The sequence below is a fragment of the Schistocerca serialis genome, chromosome 2, assembly GCF_023864345.2.
Source record: "Schistocerca serialis cubense isolate TAMUIC-IGC-003099 chromosome 2, iqSchSeri2.2, whole genome shotgun sequence".
In the NCBI taxonomy this organism is placed as follows: Eukaryota; Metazoa; Arthropoda; class Insecta; order Orthoptera; family Acrididae; genus Schistocerca; species Schistocerca serialis.
Genome location: NC_064639.1, coordinates 870,709,146 through 870,722,783, shown reverse-complemented (window position 1 = coordinate 870,722,783; position 13,638 = coordinate 870,709,146). Strand labels below are relative to the sequence as shown.

The window sequence follows — 13,638 nt, the reverse complement described above, 5'->3', positions numbered from 1 at the left end:
GACATCCAATTCATCCAAAACATCTCGGTGGGCATGAAGAACAGCGAAGTTGTTCAATTGCTTCTGTCCCATTGTTGATTGGAGATGTGACTTCAGACATCTAAGGACGCTAAAGGAGCATTCTGCTGTTGCTGTTGTGATTGCTATTGTGATTGTTGTTATTAGAGAAGCTTAATGCACTTCCCTACTTCACATAACATTTCACCAACTGCAGGCTCTTGTGTAATATACTTAATTACCTCACACATGTTTTTTAAGACCAGTTGTTTTTTATTAGCAATATTGGCTAACATATTCAAGTGTAAGTACAGTCTATCAATGTCTAGGTCATTTTTGAAAAACTCAGTTGATTTTTCCAAATTTGTTTCACCTCTGTTTACTAAAAGAAAGCACTCCTGTTCAACTGCAATGACCTGTGTGAGTCCAGTTGAAGCAAACCGCTCAGTAATGCAAGATTGCACTGTTTCACAAAATTCAATGTAAGTAGCTTTGTAGTATTCCTTTGGGGTTTTGAAAGTGTGCAGTGAGCTGGCTTCGTTGTTTTCATACGTCTTTGGTATACTTAGATTCTGAGAAAGCTAAGGATCATCAACTTGTGACGGTTTTTCTTTTAAACACAATTCCCAAAAGTGTTCAAAACTATCACGCCTTCCATTCAATATACAAATCAAGCCCTCATACGTTTTTTCCAGATCAGAAACTCTTAGATGAGGGCATTGAATTTTTTCATTGACGTCCTCTACTGGGTTCATTGCATGGCAATAACGACATAAAAAGAAAAAAAGTCTTGAATTGTAACATTGACTCAAGGTAGCCTGCACATTTGTAACCTGTATCTGTTTTGTCGTCTGCAGAAAATGTTTCAAAAAACTGTAGAAGTTCTTCAAAGTTTTTCAATATTCTCAAGCTACTAGAAGCTCGCATAGTCCGTCGAGTCGGGCAAAGGGGTCGTAGACCAGCTTGGTCGTTGGTGGTCTCACAGCGTATGCTTCTAAAAAGTGCCACCCTTTTTTGTTGGTTTCCCTTACAGTGTTTATTAAGTCCTTGGCTAAAGCCATAATATCCCTCATAGACGTAAGATGGCGGAGACTGTCTACAACTGCCAAGTCTAAACTGTGAGCAGTGCAATGCACATAACTTGCTTTTGGTTGTATATCCAAAACTAACTTTTTTGGTCCTTTAAACTTACTTCTCATATTCGAGGCACCATCATAGCACTGTCCTCTTAAGTTATCCATTGACAAATCAAGACGAGCAAAAACGTCTTTTAAAATACTAAACAGAGTTTGTGATTCAGTGTTTGGGGTCTCGTATTATAAGCCAATTAAGTCTATGTTGATGATTAAGGAATCATCGACAGTACGAATACAAAATGACACTTGTTCAGGAATTGAAGAATCACTTGTTTTGTCAACCATAATAGAAAAATGTTCAGTCTTCGTGATTGAAGCCAATACCTTTCTCAACAAAGACTTTCCTAGTAGATCAATGATCTTGTTTTGAATAACGTGAGACATCCACTTATACCCTGAATGCCCTAACCGATCTTTAAACTCATTCTTTCAGAGTTACAACAATTGAAAAAAAATTTGAGTTTACATCTCCGTGCCCTCTAATTGCTAGGCCTTATTGGGATAGAAATTGCACAGTAGTAAAAATTGTCTCAAGAGCTAAACAGCCTTTCTTCATATCACTAACTAACTGTTCATTCAATTGGGAGGCCACACTCCGCTTAGTGATAGAATTTAGTTTCAGAACACCTTCTTTATGTGTAAATGTATTTTCATGAAGACGGAATTTTTCCAAAGACCTTTTCCAGCTAGAAAACCCTACAGAAGTAACTGCATCTTCTTTTTTGAAGAAAATTGTAATATATTTTTAGCATCTGCCTCTTTGCAGGTTTTGCAAAAATCTTTTTCTGTAGATGGTTCATATTCTAGCCATGTATATTTGAACAACCAAGACTTCTAAAATGATCTTCCCTTACCAGATTGTCCAGGTTTCGGCTGTGAACGGTTCTCACCTGAATATTACAAAGCAATTGACGATACAATAATTGTTGGAGGTTGACTTGCAGTATCATCAACTTCCAAGCGCGCCTTTTTGGTATCTGATTTATCCATTGCAAACTCAATTCACAATACACTAAGAGACTAAAGTAAACAAATAAAATATAGTCATATAAAACAGTCCACTAGACACTAAGTCAGAACACTAAACTCATCTGAAACTGCCCACACTGAATGGCTGAGACAGCAGGGTGGCTTTATATAGCCATTGTGTCATAATGTGTCGAAACATCAAGGCGACACGAGGCGGAGGGTTCCAGGCACTTCTGCTCCAGTCCTTTTGATGTCGCCGCGGCTGCAGCGCTGACCCGCCGGCGCCAGACTTTGCCCGAAGGTTCACGCACCAGGACAAATTCTGAGTGTGTCTACAGCACCATAATACTGTCATGATTCCCACCACTCGATTGCAGTTAATCTGCTTATTACCGTAATAATTATTTGTTTTAACTCATTACTGAATGTATTTTAAAAGATAACTATTGTCAAACAAGGAACATGAAAATTCCAACATAAATTTGTGATTTTACAGAGCATAATATAACTAACAATTTTCTTAAATTATTGGGAGGGGGGGGGGGGGGGTGAACTCGGGCCTCCTATAGCCCAATGGAGTCGGCGCCTGAGCATATGCACCCTCCTTTTGTCACTATTACAGGGTTTATTCCTAAAATGTGATGAATAGTTGTTGGCAAGGTTTTGAGCAAGTTGCTCAGATATTCGACACACACTCCAGTTTATCTCAAAGATGTTCAGTGGGATTCCAAAATGAAACTATGAACAAGTCAGGACAGCACATCCACCCAATTTTATTTGCAAAAATGAGGACATGCCTTGTTTTGTCAAAAGGATCATCGTCATCATGCTGATAACATGCCATATACCAAATTGCAGTGGTGGTGGCATCATTGTTCAAGTAATAGCAATGTGGTAGTTTAAGCCTTGCACTCGCACATAAATACATGCAACACACACCATTGATGTACATCTACATGATTACTCTGTAATTCATATTAAGTGCCTGGTACAGGGTTCATCAAACCACCTTGAAGCTACTTTGCTACCTTTCCACTCTTGAGCAGCGCACGGGAAAAATGGACACTTAAATCTTTCTGTGTGAGCTCTGATTTGTTTTATTTTATTATGATGACCATTCCTTCCTGTGTAGTCGGGTGCCAATAAATTATTTTCACTCTGAGAAGAAAGTTGGTGTTCGAAATTTCATGAGAAGTTGGCGCTGCAGTGAAAAACGCCTTTCTTTTAGTGGTTGCCACTCCAGTTAACATACCATATTCATGGTGTTCTCTCACGTATTACACCATAGTAGAAAATGAGCTGCCCTTCATTGAACTTTATTGATGTCCTCCGTCAATCATATTATTTGATGCGCGTCCCACACTGCACAGCAGCAATCCAGAAGAGAGCGTACAGGCATAGTGTAGACAGTCTCTTTAGCAGACCTGCTGTTCTGTTAATAAATCATAGTCTTTGGTTTTAACTGGATAGATAAAAAATCTACTCGCCAAGTGGCGACTGAATGCACACGTGAAAGACTGTTGTGATTGGCAAGCTTTTGGAGCCAAGGGCTCCTTCTTCAGGCAGAAGGGTGAAGGAAAAGGGCTGGGGAGGTATAGGAAAACGAGTAGATTTTGAGAAAGTCACCCAGGACCATGGGTCAGGGGAGGTTTAATGTAAACCGTAAGGGATGAGAAGAAAAACTTTCCTTGTCTGATGCATCCAAAAAGCTCCCAAGGATTATTGAACAGTTACAGGCACCTTTACCTTATCTTTGAAGGGAATGTCCTCCCAGAGAGGCTATATATGGTCTACAAGTGTGACAAAAAACTGTATGTCTCACCACCCATGAGGTGCTTCCAATGCTTACACTTTGGTCACATATCATTGTGCTGCATAGCGGATCCAAAATGTGTGGCAACTGCAGACAACCATTCCACAAAGGTAGTCCTTGTGAACAACCACCTTTGTGTGTCATTTGTACGGTACACCATCCTCCGCATTCACCAATTTGCCTGGTCTTCAAGAACAAATTTGAAATACATAAATTAAATCTATTATCATCTGTAGTCTACTGAGTCATGAAAAATTATGAACAACTGCATCCTGCTGATATGATGAACAATTATGCGAAAGTCACAGGTATCTCCCCCAGCACCTCAGTTGTTTCCAAACCAGTTCTCTTGCCACCCTCCTCTATATTGGTCCCTGTGGCACCAGCTTCGAGAACCACTTCCTGCATCTGGCCAGAGGAGCAGCTTCCTCCTCCAGCTTCTATCTCTGCCTGGCTGAAGGAACCATGGCCTGTTAGTCCCAAACTTCCCAATCTTCATCTCTCCCCACACTCAATGCAAGATAAGCCCCCTCAAGAAACTTGGCCACCAAAGACTGTGAAGCACCAGCAGGAGGAGGAGGAGGAGATTTTAGATACCCACATTCTGTCCCTGGTGTTTGCATCTGTACAGTGTAATTATTCTTGCCCTGTTTTACTGCAGAGGCATTCCTGTAGTAATTCTCTGATTGACCCCTCTGGTTTCTATTCCCCATCATTAAATCTTCCTCTATTTCCTCTTCATTTCTCATCCTGCTTCCTATTTCGGTTCAGATTCTGTTGATTGTTCGCCAGTTTCAGTTGTTTCTGTTATCTTGGTAATTCGTCTGATTGATACCCTGACCATTGCCTCCAAAGCTTGGTCTGTGGCACATTCCTGAGCCATCCTCTGTAAAATCTAAAAAACTTTAAGTCAAATCAGTAGGACAGTGTATTAATTCCCACTGTAATGTTCCAGGTAATATACTTCTTAACATGGAAATTTACAGCAAGTACTCCCAATGGTCTGTCTACTCCTCTTGATAAAGTCTTTCACTGTGTATCTGCTTCCCTTATACAGTGGTCCAGTAAGAAACTAATTTTGAAATCTACTGTTTTCTCTCCAGTTCCAATATCTGTTTAAAAATAATTGTTCAAAACAGTCATATGAAATAAACTGGTCAGTACACTGATTTGCCAGTGTCTGAGCACAAACTTCTTGGTAGTATTTTAACAATTTAATTTTTCTTTCATTATCCATATCTTGAACAAAACAGTTCTTGTATGAATCCATCCCTGTGAATGTTTTACCACTGGGTTCCTGTGTCACAGACCACCCCATATTTTTATATACACTGCTTAATTTGACATTATTTATCCTACTACTGGATACTTGGCTGAGATCACTATTATTTACAACAACCACATTTTCCATCCTCTTCCTTAGATTGCCAGCTGTGCTTGCTAGTCTACCTAGCAGAAAGATTTTCTTATCATCACCAGCTACAGTCTTTATATACATTTCAGTCCTTGCCTGCCTTATTTCAGTATCCCTTGAATACTCAACCCCTCAACTCAGACTTAGCTGTGCCAATTCTGGTAAGCAGTTTCTGTTTTACTTCCTGAAAACTTTGCAGTTGGTGCTGATTGCCCCCGTGTGCGCATCAGTTATGGCTGCTACCATTGCTCGTAATATCCTACTGATGCTGGTAACATGGTGTGGTGGGATGTGATGCCACGTATTGGCTGCTGTGGCTGTTGTTCCCACCTGGCTGCATGCAGCATCTCGCTATTGTTTGCTGACTGCTCAGTACTCAGAGATCGCTGTGCACTGATGTTGACTGCTGGCTGCTCCCGAAATGTTTCTTGTAGATCATTGAAAGGCTGTTGACAATGTTCACATGCATAACCTGCTCTGCCTACTGTAAACTGATCCCAGACCTGAGACCCTATATTATGACCGTGCAAACAATAAATCAAATGAAAGGTTGTATACGTACTGTTGGTTGCTTGTGAGTCTCCATGTGTGACTGCACAAATTATAAATTGAAATAATGCTGACTACTGAAAGCTAGTTTCAATTGTTCTTGGAGATTTTAGAATGCTGATTGGTTTTTACTATTTGCCTACACTAATGTCTAGGGGCCAATCAAACATCTCGCAATTACCCTTGATATATATTCACACAGAAATAAGTAATAACAAGTGTGCAGGCAGGAATTTTACAGGCTGTGAATAAAAAATTAAATAATGTTCACATTACACAGGTGTTTACTAGTTTAAGTAAGAAACAGGGTTTGTTATTCTCTTTCCTTCAATGAGTCAACGCAACGGCTGTGCAAAAACTTTAAAGTAAAAGAAAAGCAGAGCAGTATACTACAATAACTAGAATTTAAATTCATATTAAACTTCCAAAATGGTCCAAAGTTCATCAGCATATGTTTTAAAATAAAAGTTCCGTGTTGGCTACCCAATCAAGACCACAAGTTCCAATCGCTCACAAAATAATCATGGAAAACTCCTGTTCACCTAGTGTCAATAATTCTTAGTTCACATGCTAGCTAACTTGCCAAAATATTCCTACCAAAGTATTTGCTGTGGATATGTGCGAAAAACACAAGTCCCCAATTCCATACTTATAAATTTTCCCACCACAACTGAAACGCAACCTAGCCATTGCTTGTATATACATCTTTTCTGCTCCTGTTCCCACAGCTGAATGACCAAGAGCAAGATGGCTGCCAGCTATTTACGCCTTCCCATTGTCATCGGTCAAATTTACATCCTTCCATTTTTGAATAAATACTCAAAAACTATCAATTTTAGATTATATGTGTTCATAATACAACATATAACATAGAAATTTATTCAGCTTCTCACTGTTGTCATTGGTTTTCACTTCCTGTCATTTGTCTGTCCAATATTTAGTGTTTTATCTGTGTAAATGCTACTTCGAGGGGTTTTGTTGTCAATAAATTGAAAGAAGTAAAAACGAATATATTCATACATCAACATTTATGTCTAATTTGATATGCTGCCACCACTTTCATTGTTTCTTTAATTATTTGGCTGTTATTTCACATCTTTATGTGAGAGGTATGCATATTCTAGCATGTAGTTTAAAATACATAATGCCTGGAGAAATGTATTACTATTTTCTGATAGAACTCCTTGAGGCCTATCCATGGACTCTTTGTTTCTAAAAATTGTGTAAGGCATTGGGGAGATATTAATTTTTAAAGTTTATTTTAATTGTAAAATCTTTAGTATCAAATAAGTTAAAAACTATTTGCTTGATCAACGGCACAGTTTATATACACCCTCATATTAGTTTTCTCTTTTTAAAAGTTTTATTGGTTTTTCTGTAACTGTCTTGGATGTGGTCACTCAGTTCCACAGTCTGCAGCTTGTGGTCTAGTGGCTAGCATTGCAGCCTCCAGATCATGGTGTCCCGGGTTCGATTCCTGGCTGGTCTGGGGATTTTCTCTGCCCGGTGACTGGGTGTTTGTGTTGTCTTCATCATTTCATCAGCATCCTCATCATTCATGATAGTGGCTAGATTGGATTGTGTAAAAACTGAACTGTGTAAAAATTGAAACTTCGTACGGGCCTGATGACCATGCAGTTGCGCGCCCCAAAAACCAATCACCATCATCATCAACTCAGTTCTACAATAGTAGGTTTCTCTTCCATGCCTGACAGCAGTGGCTAAGCACACTGGGTTTTTTCCAGCTGCTGAGCCAAAGAACGAGTTTAACTGCTGCTCTCCAGCAGCCTTGAGATTTCTCACATGCTCATTATCAGCCAGTCACAGAGTCTGAATACCATAATCATCTGCTGGGCCTTGCGACCACCTTCTGCCAAACGCTATTGCCCTGACATGCCTTGCCACCAAATTTAGGCTAGGTCAGGCACATCCATGTGTGCGCACAGACATGCCAGTTGCCTTCTTAAATTTCAGGTGTTCAGCTGTGTGCCCTCGTATAATGCACACCTTTTTTGTAGCATTTGTGAGGCATGATATAACTTGTCCAATTTTTTGTTTCAGCAGTCAAGCCAACAAATCAGGGCTGACACCAAAACCACGTGGAGCTGTTGTAACGGCAACAGTCAGTCCTTTCACTCCAACTTTGCAGCCTGCATCAGAGCCACAAAGACAGTTGCCTGAAGGCCGTCCACCAGAGGTACAGGTAGAGCCTGTAAGACCATCATCTCAGTCACCATCTGAAGCGGGGCCTGGAAGATCTTCAACCTCTTCACCATCACCACCGTCAGTAGGAAAGGAAGAGTGCCCTTACTGCCATATTGAGTTTCCTGTTGATATTCTGATCCACCACAAGACACTTCACTACAGAGAAAGGTTCTATACATGCATCGATTGTGACAAGAATTTTGTAACTGAGAAGGGCTTAGAATCACATCGATGTCAGAAAGAAAGCAAGGGATAAATTAATAAGACTGAATTTTAAGTTTTATTTACTTCTTTTATATCAGACTTGTTTTGTTTTTTTTACAAAAAATTGCATTGATTCGTTCATTTGGAAACACTATTAAAAATACCTGTCACTGAAAATTATTGTACAAAAATGCCTTTTTTCTTTTGCATTCTTTTTTCTGAGATAATTAAGACACTACACACACCAAGAAATGAAAAGACAGTGTATGTAGGCCCTTCACCAGAGGAACAGGTAGGGCCTTTATAACCATAATCTTTCCCACCACCTGAACTGTGCCTCTGGAAGACCTTCATTTCCCGTTTCCTTCACCACCACCACCACCACCAGCACCACCACAAACAGTAGCAAAGGGAGGGTGCCCTCATTACCACGTCCTTTTTCCCGCTGAGATTCTGATACCTGAAGGAACATTACAGGGAAAAGTTTTATACATGCATTGATTGTGAAGAGAATTTTGTAGCTGAGAAGGGCTTTGTATTGCATCATTGTAAGTTAATACTGTGGACAGGTTCTTAGATTGTATCTACTTCTTTTATATGAAATGTGTTATTTATGAAATTTGCTCTGATTTGTTAATTTAAAAATAATATTAAAATACTTGTTTCTTAAAATTTATCTATCAAAGTGATTTTTTTATTTGGCGCCATTTTTTTCCTGAAGCAATTAAGAGGCTACAACAGCATGAAATGGAATGAAAAGAGAATTTATAATTGTAGTTACAAATTGTATTTTTTTCCCCCAATTTATATTACCTCAAGTGGTCTTCAGCCCTTGAAAAAGTGCAGCTCTACGTTGCCAGTGTAGAGCAACACAGTACAAACTGTATACAACTCCCCCCCCCCTTTAAAATGGTGTCTCTTACCAAAAGGACTATTCAATTTCATCAGGAGGTTTCCAAAAACTGCCATACTTCTGTAACATTGCTGATTTAAATTCCTGCCTATAGTTTCCGGTGAAGCATGTACACTCCGACCAAATTGAGTAGGGTCCTAATTGATAATATTTTCTTTGGTGAAGCTTAAAGCAAGAAAATAACTATTTACCCAGTAACAAATGCTATCTCTGTTCGTGATGCACAGTTAGGATAAATAACATAGTGTCTTACAGTATGGATGCTACTCAGTGGAAATAAGTTTGAGTAGATAGTGACACCAGGACAAAAAGAATAGTTTGCAGGAGATGACCTGATATTAAATTTATAATGAACCAAGTGCAAACATAAAATTTAGTCTGTTCCATGGTAAATTCATATCATTATTTGAAAATAGCTTTCCACATAAGCTAGTCAGGAAGGACACTAAAAGCCATCTAAAAAAAATATGGCTCACTAGAGGGATTAAAGTATCCTGTGAAAGGAAAAAGGAAATGTATCTTTTGGCAAGAAAAAATAGTGATCCTACAGTAGATGCACACTACAAAAACCATTCAAAATTACTAAGAAAAGTTATTAAAAACCAAAGCTGTATGGAGTGTCGTAAAATGAGGAACGGGACAGCAAGCCACAGAACAGGATAACATAATTATTGAACTGAATGAAAGGACTATAAGTGATGAGTCACAGGCAGCATATGTATTTAATAATGATTTCTTAAATATAGTAAAAGGATAGGGACAAACAACTTGTGGTAGCATTTTGTTGAAAAAGTAATACTCGTAAAATTTAATCATATGAATGTCTCACCAACTTATCCTTCTGAAATTAAGAAAATTAAACATTCCCAAAAATAGCTCATCCGGTTTTGATGGTGTCTCCAACAGCATACTAAAGATCTGTTCCAATATAATATGCCCAGTCTTATCTGAAGTATTTAATGCAGCACTAACTCAAGGCTTTTACCCAAAGAGACTGAAATATGGTGCTGTTAAATGCCTCTCTAAGAAAGTAGGTAAGAGAGATGTCAATAACTACTAACCTGATTCACTGCTGAGATCATTTTCCAATGATCTCCATGGATCAAATAAACCTGTGACCATTTGTGCTGCCCTCCCCTTTAGCTTTCAATATCCTGTGCTGCCCTCCTCTGTATGCTATCAATATCCCCTATTAGTCCTGCTTGGTAATGTCCCACACTCTTTGGCAGTATTCTAGAACCAGTCACATGAGCGATTTGTCAGGAATCTCCTTTGTAGGCTGATTCCGCTTCCCCAGTAGTCTACCAGTAAACCCAAGTTCATCACCTGCTTTATTCACAACTAAGCCTATGTGATCATTCTGTTTCATATTCCTACAAAGTGTTACACTCAGGTATTTGTGTGACTTAGCCAATTCCAACAGTGACTGACTGATATTATAGTCATAGGATACCATATTTTTTCATTTTGTGACATGCACAATTTTACACCTTTAACATTTAAAGCAAGTTGCCAATCATAGTACCACTTTTAAATCTTATCAAGACTGACAGAATATTTGTCCAGCTTCTTTCAGACAGTACATAATTATAGATAACTGCATCATCTGTAACAAGCCTGTGGTTTCTATTAATATTGTCTGCAAGGTCATTAATATGCAACATGAACAACAAGGATCCCTACACATTTCCCTGGGGCACGCACGAAGTTACTTATACTTATGATGACTCTCCATCCAGGATAACATGCTGCATCCTCCCTATCAAAGAGTCCTCAATTCAGTCACAAATTTTACTTGATTCCCCATACTTAAGCGTAGATGTGGTACTGAGTCAAATGCTTTTTGGAAATCAAGAAATACTACATCTACCTGATTGTCTTGACCTGAAACTACCATTATGTCATGTGAGAAAAGTGTAATTTGGGCTTCATATGGTTGATGTTTTCAGAATCTGTGCTACTTGGCATTGAGGAAGTCATTCTGTTGAAGATACCTCATTATGTTTGAACTCAGATATTTTCCAAGATTCTACAACAAATTATGTCAAGGATATTGGGCAGTAGTGTTGTGGATCACTTCTACAACTCTTCTTGTAGATGGGTGTAACCTGTGCTTTTTTCCAAGAAATGGGCACGGTTTTTTGTTCGAGGGCTCTGCGATAGATTATAGTTTGAAGAGGGGCTAATTCAGTATAGAATCTGATAGGGATTCCCTCAGATCCTGGAACGTTGTTCAATTTTAATGATTTCAGCTGTTTCTCAACACCATTGGTACTAATACAGGGTGTATATGCCCCGGGAAATCCAGGAATTTTTCATTGTTTTAGTTTTCAGTTAAATTTTTGTAATTTTGACTGGTAAAAAGTGATACTCTAACAAAGAATTTTACGGTATCCCACTACTGTAAAATAATACTGCAGCAATAAAACATAAGTGAGAGAAAAATACATAAAATGTTTTTTAAAAAAATGTAAGTTACAAAGAAAATGCACCTTTACAGCTACAAAATGCTGTGCAAACACAAGCATCTGCCAACAATGTGTCAAAGGCTGTAGGATGAAGATATGCAATACTTCATAACAACAAACTGCTTCCAATGAGCGAGATGTCACAACTGTTTACATTAGGTTTGTTTGAGCAGTTGCCAGCGGACTCATAAGAAGTTGAATTGTGTGTGTGTGGTACCTTCTTCCACTTCTGGCTACTGGAATTGTGGCTGTTATCTGTATCAGCAGTAACAATAAGCAGTCAGATGCTACCAGGAAAAAATTTTCTGGCACGCCAAAAGCTGCCAGGTTCACGCATGTGCAGAGCAATCTGAGTTGTTGGGATGGGGTTGTCTCCACGTGACTCGTGATTATGTTTAATGAGTTTGCTGTTTCCTCTTTGTTTACAACTCGTGCGTCAAATGATAACAAAACAGATTTATATGGCCAGAAACTATCACGTGAATTAAAATACATCCACATAATTATGCAAGGCTAAAATAAGTTATTAGAGTATTTTCTGATTTTAGTTTATTTCCAAGTTTTTGGCAATTGAGCAGTAATTGCCTTGCAGAACGATGAATTTATTTTTGTCAGTTTGCTAAAAAAATTTGGCTTTTATTAATCTTTTTCACAGAGGCAGTCTATTCTTTGAAACAAAATGTTTCATTCCACACTATTGTCTAGTTTCACGGCTCGCTGAATTTCAAGTGCAAATGTTCATCTTCTGGCACATATACCAGTATTCCAAATAAAGAACCAAACATAAGATAATTTAGCATGGGTACTCCAAGAAAATTTGCATACCGAAAACCACAGTGAAAAGCGTAATATCAAATCGGGGCATAGTTAAGTTCATTGTGAATACATATGAATATACGGTCTTCCTACATCATAGCAGCTGTGTATGCGCAGTGACGCCTGCTGTCTGGCGCTTTCTGGCAACTATTGAAATGAACCTATTACTAACAGGTCACGGGAAAATATTGCAAATGGTGGTTTGAAAAGTGTTACTTTCAAAGTAAATTTCCTTTTACGCAAGATGAGTTATTTACATATGAGAATGTGCAATGAATTTCTTTAATCTGGTTGTTTGACTCTCATTTAAAACTTAACACTTTGAGGACCAGCCACTTAGAAGAATTTAGAACCCAAAAGGCCAGACATTTGCATCATTACTTAAAATTTTACTGGCAGATTTGTCTTGTGTATCTTAAAGGTGTATCACAAGCAAAAAAGACCAATATTATGTGTGAAAGGGTAGCTTTTTGTCCGCGTATACACCCTGTAATACTTTTTTCGTTCATCTTTCCAGTGTTACAAGGATTAAATTTCAGGAATTCTCCTGGGTTGTCCTTTATTAAGAAGCATTTGGAAAAAAAAAAAACGGAGTTCAGCATTTCAGCTTTTGCTTTGATACCCTCAATTTTAGTTCCTATCTCATTCGCTAGGGACTGGACAAATAACTTTGGTGCCACTAACAGCTTAACATATGACCAGAATTTCTTTGGGTTCTGTGAAAGTTCATTTTACAATATGCTGCTATAGTTGTCATTAAAGGCATCGGGCATTGCTCTCTTGATAGCCAAACGCATTTCAGTCAGCATTTCTCTTTATATAGCCCTAAACTTTGTACTAATCTCTGTTGTTTCTTTAGAAGTTTCCTTACAGTGACTATATACCATGGAGGTTTCCTCCCATTGTGGACTATTCTTTTAAACTTGAGCCATAATTCTTCTAAATATTCTTTCCCTGTGCTGAAAGTTTCAGGTTTCTCATTGAGATATGCCACTACTTTTTTTATCTAGTTTACTGAATACACATCTTTCTGTGTTGTTTAGTTGTCCTTTGTACATTGGTAATCATTGTTGCCACATTCACGTCATGGTCACTGATATCAGTTTCGATGTGAACATCCTCAAAGAGGTACCTCCCAGGGGCTCGCTACTCTT

At 38.5% G+C, this 13,638-nt stretch overlaps 1 protein-coding gene across 5 annotated transcripts in view; it reads left to right on the top strand.

Annotated features, from left to right (window-relative positions):
* Positions 1–8,963, top strand: part of LOC126458189 (platelet binding protein GspB-like) — an 86,868-nt gene extending 77,905 nt beyond the window's left edge. For 4 of the 5 annotated variants that reach the window (XM_050095066.1, XM_050095068.1, XM_050095070.1 and 1 more), the window contains one exon: positions 7,940–8,963. In XM_050095066.1, the coding sequence (XP_049951023.1) occupies positions 7,940–8,339 (400 nt within the window). In that variant the 3' untranslated portion in view covers positions 8,340–8,963. The remainder of the gene's footprint in view (positions 1–7,939) is intronic. The other variant, XM_050095067.1, reaches the window with a different exon arrangement.
* Positions 8,964–13,638: the final 4,675 nt, after the last annotated feature.